Here is a 19,895-nt window from a genome sequence, read left to right on the forward strand (position 1 = left end):
CGGCCTCCAGACGTGTCATCAGCCAACCCGACGTGGGAAAAAATATCCGTCTGAGTTCAAGATGAGACGTTATTGGGACAGCACCGGGCTGGTGGCGAGACAGAGGATATAGACACAAATGCACCAGGCGATTAATGGTGCATTTATGCCTGAAATATCCCCCCAATAATACGTATGTAAAGAAATGAAAATTTGACACGGTTTATACACAACCAATTTTTTGGTTGACTTTTTTAGATGTATCATAATAAAAATTATTTAATGAAGAAATATCAGTCCATAGGTTTGAACTCAGAAAAGAAATATATGAAGTTTATGTTGTCATAAACATCTTAAACCAGTCATATTCTTACATACAACTAGTCAGACATGTGACCATCTGACCCTTAGAATGGGACGTTGTCTGTTCTGACTGTGGAAGTCACATTTTATCAGCCATTAATCATGTCATCTTTCAGACACAAAACTACAGGCACCCTATCAGGAACCCTTTAGTCTCCAGCGCCACCATTTCCCAGAACTGCAAAGCTACCTGGAGTCTCCAGAAGTACAAGGTGTCAGGATCTCAGAGACTTGGGTTAGGTAAAGAATCCTGAAAAATGACCCGCACTTAATAAGAATCACAAGCTGAAGTGTTGTAAAATACATGAAGACTGGGTTTTTATAGGCTTTACAGACAGACAGATTGAGAGTGACATTTGAAGGACCAGTACCACATGCTCTTGTACCACTGTTTGAAGAATTTATCTTCCAGAATCTGGCAGGATGTTTTGGGAGTTCATTTTTTATTTTTAATCTCCAACCCTCAACGTTTTGCAGAGATGGACTAAAAATGAAGGTTGCAGTTCTGGTAAATGGTGGCGCTGGAGACTAAAGGGTTCCTTAATTCTTCATCTTAATTCTTAATTCTTTTGCAGTTAACGTGTCTTCTCTTCTTCACCTGTTTTTGTCTGACCCTGCTGACCCAATGAGCATTTCACTGTCCAGTGATCATGCTTTAACTTTGTAATTCATAGTATTGCATTGGTATTGCATCCTTCTCGTGGGCATTTAATAATTTTTGACTTTTCAGTCTGAGTTAAATCTCTTTTTTGGCTCATTTTATCTGTAAAAGAAAACCTGCCTAATAATTATGCACACCTGAATATAAGGCGTTTTTCACTTCCAGCCATGAAGAATTACATGAACAATTATATATCACTTATAAATGATTAAATACAAAATTAGTAGTTATTAAGATTGATGTGGTTTGGAATTAAATGTGCTTGGACAAAAAAAAAAAAAAAAAAAAGATCAGAAAATCAACTTGCCTAATAATTCTGTGTGCGTCATTATGGCATAGATTTCATTTTATCCTCAAAATTGCATTTCATTCAAAAACATAAATATGTACATACATACATAAATATAATTATGTCTGAAAAAATGTGCTGTTTGCATGCCAGTTGAATGAGACCATGCACCGATATTAATTATTATAATAATTCATATTAATATATTAGTTCTTAACATTGCAGATTTTTTTACTAGTGATAGACCAAACTATACAGAAGACTACACAAATTCTGTTTATAAATATTTTCATTTAGTACTATAGTTATGTACTACAATATGTACTACTATTTTAAAGAGTTCACACAAAAATGAAAATTCTGTCATTAATTACTCACCTTCATGTCGTTCTAAACCCCTAAGACATTCCCTCATCTTGAGATCACAAATGAAGGCATTTTAATGAAATCTGAGAGATTTCTGTCTCCCCATTCACAGTCTACGCAACTACCACTTTTGACGCTTCAAAAAGTTCATAAAGAGATCATAAAAATAAATCCATATGAATCGAGCGGTTTAGTCCAAATTTTCTGAAGAGACTTGATCACTTTATATGACAAACAGATTTAATTTAAGCTTTTTTTCACATATAAACATTCATCAACACAAATATCAGTGGCTCAAGCATGTTTTCTTGACGTATGAGAACCAATGAGGTTCATTCTCATGTCTTACGCAGCACGTTTGAGCTTCCACAAGGTTTGTTTTCGTGCATCTGGCACGTATGGTTGAGCTTTTGTCTATGTTCGCTGATCAGTGTTTACAGTGGGTACGGAAAGTATTCAGTCCCCCTTAAATTTTTCACTCTTTGTTATATTGCAGCCATTTGCTAAAATCATTTAAGTTCATTTTTTTCCTCATTACTGTACACACAGCACCCCATATTGACAGAAAAACACAGAATTGTTGACATTTTTGCAGATTTATTAAAAAAGAAAAACTGAAATATCACATGGACCTAAGTATTCAGACCCTTTGCTGTGACACTCATATATTTAACTCAGGTGCTGTCCATTTCTTCTGATCATCCTTGAGATGGTTCTACACCTTCATTTGAGTCCAGCTGTGTTTGATTATACTGATTGGACTTGATTAGGAAAGCCACACACCTGTCTATATAAGACCTTACAGCTCACAGTGCATGTCAGAGCAAATGAGAATCATGAGATCAAAGGAACTGCCTGAAGAGCTCAGAGACAGAATTGTGGCAAGGCACAGATCTGGCCAAGGTTACAAAAAAATTTCTGCTGCACTTAAGGTTCCTAAGAGCACAGTGGCCTCCATAATCCTTAAATCAATTAACTCAAACTGAGCTATCGGGGAAAAAGAGCCTTGGTGAGAGAGGTAAAGAAGAACCCAAAGATCACTGTGGCTGAGCTCCAGAGATGCAGTCAGGAGATGGGAGAAAGTTGTAGAAAGTCAACCATCACTGCAGCCCTCCACCAGTCGGGGCTTTATGGCAGAGTGGCCCGATGGAAGCCTTTCCTCCGTGCAAGACACATGAAAGCCCGCATGGAGTTTGCCAAGATGGTGAGAAATAAGATTCTCTGGTCTGATGAGACCGAGATAGAACTTTTTGGCCTTAATTCTAAGCGGTATGTGTGGAGAAAACCAGGCACTGCTCATCACCTGTCCAATACAGTCCCAACAGTGAAGCATGGTGGTGGCAGCATCATGCTGTGGGTGTGTTTTTCAGCTGCAGGGACAGGACGACTGGTTGCAATCGAGGGAAAGATGAATGCGGCCAAGTACAGGGATGTCCTGGACGAAAACCTTCTCCAGAGTGCTCAGGACCTCAGACTGGGCCGAAGGTTTACCTTCCAACAAGACAATGACCCTAAGCACACAGCTAAAATAACAAAGGAGTGGCTTCACAACAACTCCGTGACTGTTCTTGAATGGCCCAGCCAGAGCCCTGACTTAAACCCAATTGAGCATCTCTGGAGAGACCTAAAAATGGCTGTCCACCAACGTTTACCATCTAACCTGACAGAACTGGAGAGGATCTGCAAGGAGGAATGGCAGAGGATCCCCAAATCCAGGTGTGAAAAACTTGTTGCATCTTTCCCAAAAAGACTCATGGCTGTATTAGATCAAAAGGGTGCTTCTACTAAATACTGAGCAAAGGTCTGAATACTTAGGACCATGTGATATTTCAGTTTTTCCTTTTTTAATAAATCTGCAAAAATGTCAACAATTCTGTGTTTTTCTGTCAATATGGGGTGCTGTGTGTACATTAATAAGGAAAAACAATGAACTTAAATGATTTTAGCAAATGGCTGCAATATAAGAAAGAGTGAAAAATTTAAGGGGGTCTGAATACTTTCCGTACCTACTGTATATGTGAATAAAAGCCTAAATTCAGTCTGTCCATTATTATAAAGTTATCAAGTCTCTAAAAAAAATTTGGACTAAACCGCTCTTTATGAACTTTGAAGTGTAAAAGTGGTAGTTGCGTAGACTGTCAATGACGGACAGAAATCTCTCAGATTTCATTAAAATATCTTCATTTGTGTTCCGAAGATGAACACAAATGCCAGATTAGGGGTTTGGAACAACATGAGGGTGAGTAAATAATGACAGAATTTTGGGTAAACTAACCCTTTGTTTATTTTTATTTTTTTTTAAATCTTAATCAATAAATCATGGGAAAAAAGTGTAATGGAAAAACAAATAGTCATGTTTTAATTTTTTTAATTATCGTTTATTGTTCTGAATCAAATGAAAGTTGATTGACATTAGAAAATGAATAAATAAATTGTTTCTAAAATGATATGACTCCCTGATGACTTCCTCTGATCCTATGAGTGAAGATCACTGGTAGCTAACCAAGTCAACAGAATAACAGCCAAACAAATTAAAAACCCATAGATGATTATTCATGAAACATATGGGCAAAATGATTAGGACTGCTATATGTTACATGTCATCAGCCATTTAGCAAACACGGTACTTAAAATACACCATAACATTCTGTTAAAAAATTCATCAAGGCATAAAATTAAATCATATTTCATTTTTGAACAATCAAGTCCATTAACTACAGCGCTAAACTGTTTTACAGGGTTTCATTTGCACTTGACGATAATGTGCTGGTGAGAAACTCTATTTCGGACCACATCCCTGAGCTGCCAGGCCCTTAGAATTGCATCTCAATTAAATGATCACCACAACAGGGGACGCATGTGATTTGATTGAAGCCTTCTAAGGGTAAAAAGTTTACAAACAAACATGGTTTGTTGAAGAGCTGATGAAAATGATGATGAAAATCTAAACAGCTTACAGTTAACTAGCATCTTTGCTTTGATTGTACCTATCAAAATTTTACACAAGGTACCGGCAAAATTAAGTCGGTTCAAACATGAGCGTTTGTTCCAAAGGCCAGCCTTCATCTTGCTGGTGCATCAGATGTGTTTGCATGACTGTCTGTGTTGAGGCTGCGGTACCTTGAAGAATTGGATTCAGTGCACAGAGCTTCATTTCAGGGCACTTTTCAGTTGTGCATCAGATACTGGTGGAAATAGATGCCAAACAGGCTGCTAATGAGTTGACAGGCCGCGACCCACCATGTGAGAAAGGCAAAGACGCCCCTGAAGAAAAGGGGCGTGAGGACTCCACGCAAGGCATTGAACAGCTCAGTCAGGTGGGCTACGGTGGCCTGGACATCCTCCTCCATGTCTTCCATGTCCTCGTCATCTTCCAGTCTTGGGGCTGGTGGAGGGGCGGTGGGGAGTATGGGAGCAGGGGTTATACCCGGAGTCTCTGCTCCAAGGCCCCATGAGAAGTCACCTGAGAGGTACATTGGAATTTTTAACATTAAATATTTTTAAAGAAAATTATTGAAAAATCAAAATCAAAAAAAAAAAAAAAAAAAAATACAAATAACATATAATTATAAATATAAAATAAATAGTTACATTTTAATAAATAAAATATAATAAATTACTTTAATTTTAACTAAATAAAAATACTAAAATATAAAATAAATATAACTGTAAATATAAAAAATAAATAAAGTATTAAATAATCAATAATTAAAATAAATTAAAAGTATTTTTAAAAAATGTTGTAAACAAAATATTTAAAAATAAAGATTTACTCACAAACTAAAATTTATGTCAAATTTACATTATTAAAAATTCTTATCATTAATTATTACATTATTAATACGGTTGTTTAAAGGTAACTTTTTTCCTCAAGATTAACAAAATGTAAATGAGTCAATACTTTTTTTTTTTCCACTCTTTTTTTAATCTTTTCTGTTTTTTGTATTACCCCTGACATGTATGGTTATATGTACTCTTGTTTGTAAACTATATTCTGTTCTTGTTAATATTTAATAAAAAATGAGTCAATATACATTCACTCCTCCTTCCATTGACTATAAGTGTTTATATTTTAGACCTAGCGAGATGTTTTTCGTGGGAAACTTAGGGATGTGCAACGATTAATCGTTTGCAAAATAAAAGTCTGTGTTTACGTAATATATGTGTATGTTCTGTGTATAATAATTATGTACATATAAATACACACACATACATGTATACATTTAAGAAATATATGCATGTTTAAATAAATATATATATTTTATATATATTTTATATTACATATAAATATAAATAATTTATATATAAATCTAACATTTTCCTTAAATATATACATGTGTCTGTATTTATATATACATAATTATTATACACAGAACACACACATATATTACGTAAACACAGACTTTTATTTTGCAAACGTTTAATCGCGATTAATCGTTGCACATCTCTATCATACATACATCACTCGCACATGCGTGTCTTGTCATATCCGTAAATAAAGAAAAGTTGCTCCGGCTACTTTGCTTTCGCAGAGCAGAAAACTGCGTCTTCTCGACATGTACAGTATAAACAACATGAACAATAAAGTGTTTGAGGAGGGTCAAAGTAGCTGTTGATCTCAGCCAACCAATGAAGACCATAGGTGGGCATTATGCTAATGTGTTACCACGTTACATATGCAGGTCACAGAAGTGAGACTGGAATTCCTGATGACTCTTTTAGGTGGTTCAAACTCAAAGTCGATTCTTTCTTTTAGGAGACAATAACTTTATCGTGCACTTTCGACTTTACAACTTTCCAGACTGTTTATATTCACAGACAGCTACACTAAACATTGCATGAAAGGTAATATTCGAAAAAGCACTTTAAACCTAGTAGTGACCGTTTTATGAGCAGTTAACCATATATAGTCAAGCAGAGCCAAAGCACAACCAAAACAACGTTCTTCCGCAAAATGCATGCAGTTTTGTTTTTTAACCACTAAAGGGCCAAAAGTTACATAATGTACCTTTAACTGCCAGTGAGAGTGTAGTGACCCACCTAAAGATTTGAGTGCCAAAGTTGAGAAAAGCACAAGCAGAATGGGTAAAACGTACTGGAGGGTGACCACAGTCAGGTAGCAGAAAATTCGAGTAACCTACATAAACAGGTTTGAAAACAATACATCATCATATTTATTACATCATTAAAGTGAATTTATTGTAAACAGCAATACTTTCCACTCTGTGATTTGTAATATTTCATATACATAAAACAGTGTTACTTCGCATTTCAAGCCCACCTTTCTCTGGATGTCAATGGCAGCGATACGCCCCGCCTCTTTCTTCATTTGCTCCACCCACTTCTGAGCGAGGTTGAGGTAGGCCTGCAGGTGGTAGCGTGTGAGCAGCAGCCGCAAAACACACAGCACCACGATAATCCATAGACGTACCGAGTTAAAGGCAGAACTTGAAAGTCTGAAAAAAAAGGAATTATACACAAATCTTTAAATTAAATAATAATTTAAAATAAATAAAAATATTAAAATATGAAATAAATAATATAAAAACAAAATACATAAATGGGGGAAGAATATTTTAAATATACCAAGAAGCATTAAAATACAAAATAAGTGATTGAAAATAAAATAAATAATTAAACTTTGCTCAACTTACAAAGTAACTGAGGTCTTTCCCATTGGGGCATTCTCTAGGAAGTCTCGAGCAATGGGTTTAATCCACATTACAATAATGACCAGTGGCGATAGAAAACTCATGTGCAAAAGGATCCTAAAAGGCAAAACAAGTTGTTGTGGCATATCAAAATGCAGTGCTGTAATTTCTGTTTATGTTCAATTGTTCAATGCAATATTGAGCGTCTTACTGAATGATTGGACGGTCTGCATTCATCTGAACGGCATCTAGGTGAGTTTGGGCCAATCGCAGTCCAGGGAATGCAAGGAGAGCTCCAATAAAGGCACAAATGACAGCCAGCCCCAACTTCACTGATAGTTTGGTGAAGGGAACTCTGTTAAAATGTTAAAATATTGTCATACAGAAAAAGAATACAGAACAAGTCTAATGTTATCTAACCATTAATGTATAACTTACGACCACTCATAACCTTGCTGTTTGGCAAAGACCTCGAAATTGTCAAAAAGACTGGTAAATCCTACAAAAAAAAACGGATAAGGAAAAATTTCACTGCGACAGGTCAATAAATGTTCTTTCACTTCTAGAAATACAGGTCAGATAACCACATACCGGGCTCAAGGCCAAACTCCAGGTAGTCCTCTCTTACTACAAGAACCAGCATCGCAATCAACAGAGATAAGAAGCCGAAAGCAAGACACACAGAGCGCTCACCGCCCTCCTCAGAGCGGAAGTAGTGGCTCATAAGAAGATGCAGCGTCCTCCTGAGAACTTCAGTCAAGGACAACAAGACAAGCCTACAAGACTTTACAACAAGTTATATTCTTTTTTAGGATGAGGCAAGTCTCATCTGAATTTCTCAGGTAGCTTCAGGTCTGTTAAGGGGATAGTTCACCCAAAAATGAAAATTTGATGTTTATCTGCTTACCCCCAGCGCATCCAAGATCTAGGTGACTTTGTTTCTTCAGTAGAACACAAATGATGATTTTTAACTCCAACCGTTCCCGTCTGTCAGTCAAATAAAGCGACTGAATAGGAACACTAAAAATAAGTCAAATAACTGCGTTCAGCACTCTGTTAGTGATGTCTGATCGCGCTCTGACAACGGCAGTGATGTCTCGCGTATATACACTTCAATGAGTGCTAGACATCACTTCCGCTGTCAGAGCGTGATCAGACCTCACTAAGCGAGTGCTGAACGCAGTTGGACATAGTGGTGTATTAGAGGTAAAAATGATATAAATAATGTTCGGTTTCTCACACAAACCGATCGTTTCGTGTCTTAGGACATCAATGTGTCGTCACGAGCCGCAGGGTTTAATTTGGATTTGTCTATGCAAGTTTATTTGACTCTTATTGTTGGTGTTCCCATTCACTCGCATTATTTGACTGACAGACGGCAACGGTTGGAGTTAAAAATCATCGTTTGTGTTCTACTGAAGAAACAAAGTCACCTACATCTTGGATGCGCTGGGGGTAAGCAGATAAACATCAAATTTTCATTTTTGGGTGAACTATCCCTTTAATCCAAAGGACTGCAGTGTTGGAGGATACAGGCAGAAGAAAACTGTCAGCACACACCAGATGGAAGCGATATTGACTTCCTTGCTGGCATCCACTACACTATAGTAGCCTTCGGTGAAGAGGTAGATCCCTGTGGCATAGACGGCGAAGTCAATCAGCCACTGGTACTCCACAAAGAACCGCAAAACTGTGAGGAACAGAAAAGGTTAAGATCATCCAAGGAGCAGAATCAGATCAAACTTAGTTACAGCTGTTCAAAAACCCAGATGAAGACCTACCAAGTGCATCCAAGACATTTACAGGAGCGCTCTCCAAGCGAAGATCGATGTCTTTCGGAACCGTGAGCGGCTTGGGTTCTCCGTGTCCGTTTTGTCTCCTGGAAACAGCAAAAGGTCAGGTTACAGAATTCGAGAAAAGTAACAGTGGCAACAGTTGAACTGAATCAAGCTTCACACCTGTCTCGCCTGCTGTTCTTAGGAATCTGCTTCCCTGCGAGGGCGCACAACTCGCCTTCAGATGGATGTTTGAACCTGAAAAGGCTGAGAAAACCAACAGGATGGGGTATTAGAAAGAACCGGATCTTTTCATGGAAAAGAAGTGCATTTATTACCTGCCGTTACACAAAAGCCAACGCGCGAAGGAGAGATGTGGGGCCATTCTTTGCATTATGCTGACCGCCAGCAAGCTCACCACCAACTGAACCCCCATCAGAGCCTTAAAAGAGACAGACATATAGAGAATGTATACTGGTACAGAAAATAACATTGACTCATGCATTTACAGTTTATAAAAACAAACTAAAATTGCGTTTACAATACTGATTTGACAATAGATGCCAAGTCACTTTTATTTAAATAGCGTTTTAAACAATACAGATTGTTTCAAAGCAGCTTCAAAGGGATAAAAAGGAAAATAGTTATCAATGATGCAATTAAATTCTGCTGTCATTATTAAACTGAAGGCAGTTCAATGTTGATTCAATTCAGTTCAATAACAGTGTCGATGTCAATTATGAAATGAAGTTGAATCAGCTATAAAGCAGCTGGTGTCATCTTCCAGCTCAATTCAGTTTAAGTTTTGTTCACATCCAATAGTGTCAGTGCAGTCAAATATGACTGAATATTAATTTGTCAATGTCTATGTGTGGAGGCATAGGGCAAGGCGTTCTGGAGAGTTAAAAATAGCAATGTGTTTTATTAAAGCACTTATATTAGTTACTCCATACAAAATGTGTGTTATTTAAGCTGTAAAATAGTGTAAATCATGCTTGTAGAGGTGGGACTACTGATGGGCGGATGAACATACGTTGTATTTGATTCCATGTAAACAATCTTCTGGTATTCTGGCACGTATCTAGGGAAAGCTACTGTGTTTGTCGGCTTTATTGCACATTAGAGGAGTTGAAAACTGAATTAAGTTTGCAATGACACGGTTAGTAAGTCATTTTATCACATTAGTCTCGCTTTAACATGTAAAATGTTTAAGACTGGTGGCTTTTATACTTCCAAAAATAGTGTGTGTTTTACAGTTTTTTTTACAATTGCTTACACACTAAAATTAAAAATAACACGGTTACTGAAACCTTACACTCACGGAGCAAAACCTTAGCCCAGATCTGCACAACTATAAGCACATTCTCAGCCTCACACTTTTTGCAAAACACTACACACATTGTTTTGCAGAACACTAAACACACTTCTCTACATTAGACACAGAAATCTAACATAATGTCACTTCTTTGCCATTTCAAGACACTGCTTTCTAAAATACCACGCCTATAAACCAATTGATCAAACATGGCCGTCAGGTGTTCAGACATTAAGGTGCTTAACTGTAAACTCAACAATCAGGTGAAAATACTATAAAATGGCAAAAGATGAGTTTATGTGTCTTCAACAAAATGGAAGGCAATGTTGCAGTAAGAGGGAGAGGGAGAAACAAGCTATTTTGAATGTCCCGGGACAACGTGGTGGTAACATCACAATGTATGTTGCAATCACGCAGAATGTGGGCCTCCACCAGCATGCCAACTTAGGCCCTTACAGCACGGCCCACATATTCACATTTTAGAAAGACTACACAAAATTGTCACAGCAGAAGACCAAATGGATGCAGAGCAGATGAGATACATTGTTATATGGGACGATAAATTTCCACCTATCTGCTCTGGTCCAAAACTAGTTTCATTAGCGTCCACAATTTTCCCTCCGATACATCCCTCCATACTGTCCCTTCCTTAAACCCATTGAGGAGTTTTTTTTTTTTTTTTTTTGGCATGGAAGGTTTACAATCTCCAGCCCTATGTCAGGATATGCCACATTCAAGAGAAGGCCTGACCTAATTGATGCAGGGTCTGTGCAAGGATGGATTCGCCATTCAAGAGGATTCTTCCCTCGCTGTCTTGCGTGAGAGGACATCGCCTGTGATGTGGATGAAGTGCTATGGCCAGATCCAGCTAGGCCAGGAGATGATGCTTAGGTGTTTTTTCTATTGATTTTTTTTAATTATTATTTAAAACCATGCTTTTGTTTTGTCTCCACAAATGTTTTTGTTCATGTACTATATTGTATTCAAAATATGTTCTGATTTTCAGTGCAAAATGTAACCTTTGGAAAGGCATGGATGTATTGAATGCTTTTACAATGTGGTGAGAAATAAATATTTTCATCAATATGCAGTACTGATCTTGTGTGTGTGTTTTTTTGTTTGTTTTTTGTCAATATATTCATGTACTTTACTCTTACAATATCTCTGAAAAAAATCAAACCCAGACTATATCATTAGAAAAGTATAAAAGTTACAAGTGTTTAAGATTGAGCACAGCAATGTGTAAATGAATCAAACAGAATCAGAATGTATGAACCATGTGTGTTCCATACAGTGTCAAAGGCCTTGGGTAAAGTTGGTTTTATATTCGCACATTCGGACTTCTGATGAATTCAGACTTTCCAATAAATGTGCAATAAATTAATGTTTGCGAATTTTAAGCAGCAACATGATATTGACAACCAACGATTGTCAACTTACAACATTTTTCACAGTCGATCAAAATAGGCAAGTATTGTTTTAATGGCATATTTACTTGTGAATGTCCACTGAATGTCCAATGTAGTGTGATTAACAAGGCTATTGAATACGGATGTCCGAATGTGCGAATATAAAACCAACTTTACCGAAGTTGTCAAAGTTGGGTTGTGTTAAATTAATGTAAAGTTTTGAATGAAGTTTTTCATTTTGCAAAAGAACTGAAGTGTTCTGCTACTTGTGTGTGTGGATCTGTGAATTGTGTGTAGTGTTTTGACAAAAGGAGCCTTGTTTTTAAAATTGTGCTTATTATTATAAAAAACTAACGTTTGTCATGGAGACGAGTCTTGCCCCATATAGTTCCATGGTAAAAGAACTACAGTAAATTTACAGTATTATTTACAGTATTTACTACAGTATTTCTGTTTACTTTACAAACTAAAATACTGGTCGAAATGGCATTTTGTGTTAATAAACAGCATGTCACATGAGATTACTTGTTTTGAACAGAGAAGACTCCTTTTAACTCTGGTTCTGGTATATTTACAGCACTTCACAGCGAAAGCTACTCGACTGTGGGCCTGTGCCAGTCACTCAAGATGAGCACTGGAGCAATGCTGTCCAAGTGAGCAGGTGGTGGCACTGCAAACCCCCAAGACATGGGAAGGCATGGGTAGATAGCTAACATGCTACAGCTAACCATCCTATATAACACTAGAGAGCTACCATTGAGAGCTAAAACAAAGAAACGGTGCAATTGCAACGCCACAGTCACTTACACGAGTAAGACATGTAACTTACAGTGGATCCAAAACACCACTAACCAGCCTGCAAGCGATCACTATGCTAACATGATTTCAATACAGAAGATACAAAACAACAATCAACCGGATCAGTCGTGCGAGTCGATTTAACGGTTGAAAAAGTAAATATACTAACCATCTTCGTTTGGTGAGTTTAATGAATGAGTTTCTGTCCCATGTAGCAGCTCTCGTGGTGACACTTGAGTGTTCGAACAGCTGAAGGAGTATTTTGATGACGTATGCTACTATCGCTCGCTCTGATTGGGCAATGTCGAAGACGCATGAGAGCTATTTGATTGGTCCTCGTGATGGAACTGTAAATGTCGTTAGTTTTTCTTCAAGGACAGAAATAAAACTGTGGGAGGGTCAAAATGTGCAACGACAAATGGAGAGGTGTTGTGGCAACACAAACGTTCATAGGCCTTAGTATTTATTTACCTTTCAAATGTGGATGATTATTCTATGATGACACCTCTAAATTAATTAGCCACATTAGTTTGAATACTTTCTTTAGATGTTGGTATTTTGTATAAGGTTTCCCTAAAATGGGAGTTTTCTGCAGTCAAATGTTCTAGTCAACCCAAATTTTACTGTGAGGAAATTCATAAATAGACAATATGTTACAACAATGTTATGGTGATCTTTAGCAGCAATATTTAAGATACCATATAGGATCATTGTGGATTTTATGTTTGCTAAAGCTGTGATGATGGTTGATGTGCAGCATGCTAACGGCTAAGCCTGTAAATGAATCTTGCCCTCAGATATTTTTGATTCTTCATTAATAATGTAAATGACTGATGCTATATTAATGCTAAATTGATCCTTTTTATTGTCAAGAATCATGTGTGTTGTATAGGGTTCTTGAGGCACCACTGGTCTCTTCTTAGGCTTACAGTGCTTTTGGGAAATACAGCCCAGATCAACATATCATTGGTTCTAGGAAGCAGATTAAAGGGTTAGTTCACCCAAAAATGAAAATAATGCCTTCATTACTCAACCTCATGTCGTTCTCCACCCCTAAGACCTTTGTTCATCTTTGGAACACAAATTAAGATATTTTTTATTAAATCCGATGGCTCTGTGAAGCCTCTATAGACAGCAATGCCATTGTAACTCTCAAGATCCAGAAAGGTACTAAAAACACATTTAAAACAGTTCATGTGAGTTCAGTGGTTCTACCTTAATATTTCAAAACACTGCTTCGGAGCTTTGCAAATTCGATCAGTGATTCGGAGCGCCAAAGTCATGTAATTTCAGCAGTTTAGACGTTTGATAGGAGATCCGAATCACTGATCCGATTTGTAAAGCTCCGAAGCAGTGTTTTGAAATCAGCCCATCACTATATTGTTGAAAAGTCGTTATTTTGTTTTTTTGCGCACACAATAGTATTCTCATCATCGCTTTATAATATTAAGGTAGAACCACTGAACTCACATGAACTGTTTTAAATGTGTTTTTAGTACCTTTATGGATCTTGAGAGAGGAAGTACCATTGCTGTCTATAGAGGCCTCACTGAGCCATCGGATTTAATCAAAAATATCTTAATTTGTGTTCCGAAGATTAACAAAGGTCTTACGGTATAGAATGACATAAGGGTGAGTAATAAATGACATTATTTTCATTTTTGGGTGAACTAACCCTTTAAAACCTAAAATAAGCAGTGTGATTTTCTAAAGTATTACTAGCCTAAATAGATTTTTGAAACTTAAAATGTTCATACTATGATGCTTTTAAGCAAACATTCCAATTAAAAGGAAGGTGATTTTTTTTCTTCCACATTTTTTTCCCTCAGTTCTCTACATCACTCTTAAATATAAAGGTAGTTTATTTGCATCGAAGGCTCCATGAAGAGCCTTTAACATCCATGGGAACTTTCTACTGGACAAAAGGTTCCTTATAGTGGAAAAAGGTTTTCCTTGTACTAAGAAAAAAATGGTTCCTTTTAAGAACTGTTGACTTAAAGGTCCCGTTTTTCGTGGTTTTTTGAAGCTTTGATTGTGTTTATAGTGTGCAATATAACATGTGTTCATGTTTCGCGTGTAAAAAAACACAGTATTTTTCACATAATTTACTTATCTGTATACCGCTGTTTCCACTGTCATAAAAACGGGCTGATGACTTCCTTGTTCTATGAAGTCCCTCCTTCAGAAATACGTAACGAGTTCTGATTGTGCCAGCGCTTCCTGTGTTGTGATTCGACAGCAGCTTAGCGAACCTTGCCCGGAAAGGTCACGCCTCTTACCATAGATGCACGCGCTCAGTGTTATTGTAAACATGTCTTTAATTTTACCCTATCAATTTGAGCCGGAATCAGACCCGGTGATTGGACTGCGGGATGAAAATAACAGCGTTTCGACGACATGGCGACAAACACACTCTACAAACGCAACTCTTGTGTATTCCTGTGGGCGGAGGTTAGTCAAAGAACTGTTTTAGTGACGTCATTAAAGAAGGAAGTAGAGGGATGTAGTCCAAACTGGCCGTTCGATGTAGGCGACTTCTGTTAAATAAAATATCTCGCTTGGCATTGAACTTTGAGCTTTAAAATTGTACAGATTTTATTTATACTCTAACAACAACATTACACACTAACTAAAGTTTGAAACATGGGATCACGAAGAACGGGACCTTTAAAGGTTCTTTTTGGACCCCAAAATGGTTCTTATATATTACTGCAAAACGCTCCTTTTGGAAGAGCGATGTGGTCATTTAAAGAACCCAGAAACTGATCTGAAGATAATTTAACATCAAAACATTACAAAGAACTAGCAAAACAAATACCTCTTGATAAGATATTTCTTTGAATGTAGTTTACATTTTGACATTAAAATCTTTTCATAAAAGATTAAACTTTAAAAAGTAGCTTGTTTATAGACATTTGCCAAGAAATTGGCCAATTGCTTAATGTGTTTGTGGGCAAAAGGACATCAATGCAAACAAAACCAGATTGTCTAAACCAAATAATATAAGAATAATTACAAAGGCATTTGCTCTAAAATCAAGTCATGAAACTTTGATTTATATTTGTTTATTTATATTTCAATGAACCGACATGTTATAATGTGTTAACTTATTGCACTTTTTTCAACTTTTTTTTTTTTTGAATTACTAAACGCCTTTTAATGAAGGATCCAACCAGTTGAACTGTTTTCGACTGAACGCACCCTGTAGGGCTGCAGACGCACATGGCTTTCACGCGACTTGCATGACAATTGGTCACACGCATTGAGAGAGCTGAGATATGCGCTTGAACTTGACCTTCTGAATTGCGTTGCTGAAAGACATGAGTATGCCCCTTGCACTCTTCTTATATGTGCCAATCAGTCGTTAAGAATGATGTTCAGTGCTCATTTCCATAAAATCCAGTCCGGCTCCAATTAAAGGACTGTGACATTCCGAGGCGAGTCTTTTCCCACGAAACAGCTAGTGTGGAAACATCTCTCCACAACGACAACAACTCTGGGTATGTAGTCGTGGAAACTCTTTTGAACTTGCTGGTTTTGGATTGGTACTAGCCGAGTGTTTGTAATTAAGAAAATTCGCTAAACGTTTAATTGCTTCAATAGAGACAATATGTATGTACTCCAAAATATATAAATAAAAAATCCTTATAGGCTACTTTCATCTGATCGCATACGAAAAAAATGGTTAATATATTTAGGCTATTTTTTCTCGTAGAAATGGGTGTCGCATAAATGTTTTTGCTTGAACGTTATCTTCGCTGCTTTGCTTTGAAAAAACTACCATCATAACATGCAACTAATATTTCTTCAACAATTTTGTGGACTTTGGGATAAACTTTATTCGTCACTTTTGATTATCATAGGCAATTGGTATTTATTGAAGTGTTGCAGTGTCTTGGTAATCATTCATCCCAAATGTTTTTGCTTAGATTTGGTGTTTGACCTGTGACCTGGGGTCAAGCAAATATAATTTGAGCAAAGGGTCAAGTGCAACCTGTAAGACATGCCAGCACTGACGCCTGTTTTAGTGTCCGCGTCAAAGCTCCTTTGTGCTTTGAGCAAACGCGTGTAGATGAAATTATGATATTCATGTTGGTTGTTAAATGAGAGGAGAATTAAGCATTACTGATTTGTTATTGAAATATTTTTACAGTACAATAAAACCTTGTGGAGTCAGTTATAACTCTTGATTTAATGCATACATTAAACAATATTTTGTTCCCAATATATGTAATATTTTAAAAATATAATTAGAAAGTGCTGATAATGATTATTACATAGAATCTCAGCTTCATTTAACAATGTTACCATGACCCTCAAATATGTTGTCACAAATTGTTTTATTGTGTCCGAATCGAATTAGTTTGATGGTTATTTTGATTTCGGTAGTTTTCACCTCCATTTTAATGTTAAGATGTGTTGTTCATAACATTTCTGTCTGTTCATTGATTTTGTAGTTAATACATTTTAAAAATGTCATGATCAACAAATTTCCATATCACTATAGGCTCTGAAACTTTGAGTATGATGAGTATCATTTTATAGCTCACAGACATGTCGTATATTATATTTAACTAAAATTATCATATAGCGTCATGAGCTTTTTTATTGTGCGTTTTCAGGAAAATCTTGCACTGCCACTTTTTTCATGGTTTATTTTTTCAGTGTTTTTTTTTTTTTTTTTTTTTTTTTTTAAATGGCATTACGCTTTACGCAGTTATTAGCCTTTTACCTTTAAAAAGATTAAAATCAGTCTTTCAAGTAAAACTTTAAACGGTATTTCGGGTTTAATAATCTGCTAGTACTGTGCCTTATTTCCCTTTATTGTCCTTTCAAAATGTGGCGCCACACAGCAAGATCGTGATATTATTATTTAAAGCTATTCATTTGTTACAGTTGTTACAGTTACTGTAAAGAATAACAGACTTAGCCTATATAATCTAACTTGAGTTTTTCTTACTGACTTTAATTTAGTTCGTTGCGCAACCGTCAGAGTTGTGTTTGTAATAACATAAAAATGACTTTAATTCATTTTAGTTTATCTAAATGATGACGCTGTACAGTTTCGCCAATGATCATAATTATTATAGGCTCTATTTTTAGGCTACACATTCATCGCAGCGATTAAATCCTGCTAATAAACGATTTGATGGTGCAGTTAATTAATGATTTTTTTTGTTTAATTATAAATTGTAATATTTGCTTTAAAGTGTATAGCCTACTTAGACGCAGTCTTAAAAATGCCATAGAATTTGGTTTAAACCTTTTTAAAATAGCCTATTTAGCTAATAACATTATTAAATCTTTGAATGTTTTAAAAACAAGTTAAATATTATATGGGTATTTTGAGACGGTTGTGATTTACACAAATTGTCTCTTGACATGTAAACATGCATTATTGATAGGCCTTCGACGGAAAGCTCAGTCCTTTCATGATAATCTCACAGCCTATCTAAGTTGCGGCGTCTTACCGATGGGTGTCGCTGTTTTCTATTTGTTTCAGTGACGACCTGTTAGTAATAGGATTAAATAAGCTGCAGTATGAAAAGAGATTTGATTGAAAAACGACAGTTTTTTTTTTCTCTCTGGCATGAAGATTAAAAGAATTAATAATGTCAATGCCTGGTGTATTGTGTGGATCAGATTAATTTCATTGTCTCTCTTTGAGTGGTGTCATTTTTAAAACTTGATTTGCCAAGATAAATAGGCTACCTGTATTTATATAAACTAACGTTAAACAAACAGTTTACATGTCACAGATGTAATAAAATCCAAGCTTTAAAACGATCGCATGGGACATAGAAGTAAGCCTGTAAATTAATTGCTTCTTTTTGTTCTCATTCTTTCTTTGCTGTTGTTCAACAGAAAGACTTAGATAAGATTGGCTGTTCTGATTCTAGCATAAATACGGGTTTAAACCAGACAGAGTTTTTCAAAAGAAATTTCGGGGCACAAATCTAGGCCAAATTCCTCTATAGGCCTATTCAGCCCAATTCGTTTGGCGCCGTTATCCGTCAACCGTCAACTAAAGAAAACCTTAAAGATGCTTACAGTACACTAAAGTTTTTGTGGTAAGTAAGCCTATATTTTTTTAATGATAAATATGTAGGCCTACTCGATTTCTGTCTGATACGGATACTGAAGGCGCTCTTCTGTTGCTATGGTTACCTCAAGCGACTTCTGTTCGTGAGTGGAAATTTTGCTCACTCTGGCTAATTTAATTTAAGTTTTGTGATTTAGCTACTGAATTAGTCTACTGATACTTACCACACCACAGCCACCTTTTCTTTTGACTCATATGTAAGTGGTAACATTACATGAAAATGTAAAATGCAGAGTTTTCTGTGATGGGGTTAGTGGATAACATGTAGGCTACAGTAGGCTATAGTAAACATCATTATATTAATTGAAAGTTCTCATAAAACATGAAAATGTGTGTGTGTGTTTGTGTGTGTGTGTGTGTGTGTGTGTGTTTTGGGGGTATTATATTTATCTGATATCACCCGTATTAATCCCGTGTTTCTAAAATAAACGAGGAAATGCAGAATGTCTTCACCAACAAAACGCGAGCGATGTCAATACACGTACAATGACGTCAATACGCACACATACACGTTTAAACCTGAATCCCTTTCGGCTTCGGTGAATGGATGACTGTCAGTCTCTCTCTCACACACACACCTCTATTTTGAAATTTCACTGACATCCCCTAAGCGGTAGAAGGAAATATGGATTGATAGCCTGAACTGTCTGCACAGTAATTTTACGCACGTGACGCTTCAAAGCAACAAGGCGCCAATGTCTAAACTGATAAATAAATGACACGAAAGTCTATTGGCCTGCACTGCACACACACTCTTCCTAGTTTGGGCGTGTGTGTGTGCTGTCAGTACAGGAATCTAAAGGTGTGAGCATGTGCAACTGCAGGTTCTGTGATGGTTTTAACAATTACAGATGTGCAATGAAATTGAAGGTTACGTTGGCTGTAAGCTTCGTATGCGCCTCTACCTAAAATCTGAGTTGATTCTATGGATAAGTTGCGTGTATTTCTTTGCGTATTCGCGGATAGAACGAAACCGACGAGCTCTGCCCATATGCCAACCCAAAATAAGATGGGCGTAACTCTAAATGGATCATGCACGCGGACTTTGGAACAATAACTCATCAATTCACAACGGGACGCCGTTTAAGCGCGAGCTGCTTGAGTTTCTGCACACGTCCACTCTTGGAGACCAACGACAGACTCGATCCCAGCAGTCCTCGGAATAGTAGCACTGGATACTTGGCAG

At 36.7% G+C, this 19,895-nt stretch overlaps 1 protein-coding gene across 1 annotated transcript; it reads right to left on the reverse strand.

Moving 5' to 3' along the window:
• Positions 1-4,014: 4,014 nt before the first annotated feature.
• On the reverse strand, positions 4,015-12,932 carry tmem161a (transmembrane protein 161A). The gene is made up of 12 exons (XM_048165356.1): positions 12,776-12,932; positions 9,423-9,526; positions 9,268-9,351; positions 9,091-9,188; positions 8,843-8,999; positions 7,901-8,052; positions 7,748-7,808; positions 7,521-7,664; positions 7,313-7,426; positions 6,940-7,114; positions 6,699-6,795; positions 4,015-5,121 (listed from the first exon to the last, which is right to left on the reverse strand). Exons 1-12 carry the CDS (start codon positions 12,776-12,778, stop codon positions 4,826-4,828), a joined length of 1,485 nt encoding a protein of 494 aa, XP_048021313.1. The 5' UTR covers positions 12,779-12,932; the 3' UTR covers positions 4,015-4,825.
• Between the last annotated feature and the right edge of the window lie 6,963 nt (positions 12,933-19,895).

The sequence above is a fragment of the Megalobrama amblycephala genome, linkage group LG2 (genome assembly GCF_018812025.1).
Source record: "Megalobrama amblycephala isolate DHTTF-2021 linkage group LG2, ASM1881202v1, whole genome shotgun sequence".
Lineage (NCBI taxonomy): Eukaryota > Metazoa > Chordata > Actinopteri > Cypriniformes > Xenocyprididae > Megalobrama > Megalobrama amblycephala.

Coding starts and splice junctions, on each gene's coding strand:
- tmem161a (XM_048165356.1), bottom strand. Junction 9,352..9,422: donor TGGCTTTTGTGTAACGGCAG/GTAATAAATGCA, acceptor TGGTTTTCTCAG/CCTTTTCAGGTTCAAACATC. Junction 7,809..7,900: donor GGAGTTTGGCCTTGAGCCCG/GTATGTGGTTAT, acceptor TTTTTTTTGTAG/GATTTACCAGTCTTTTTGAC.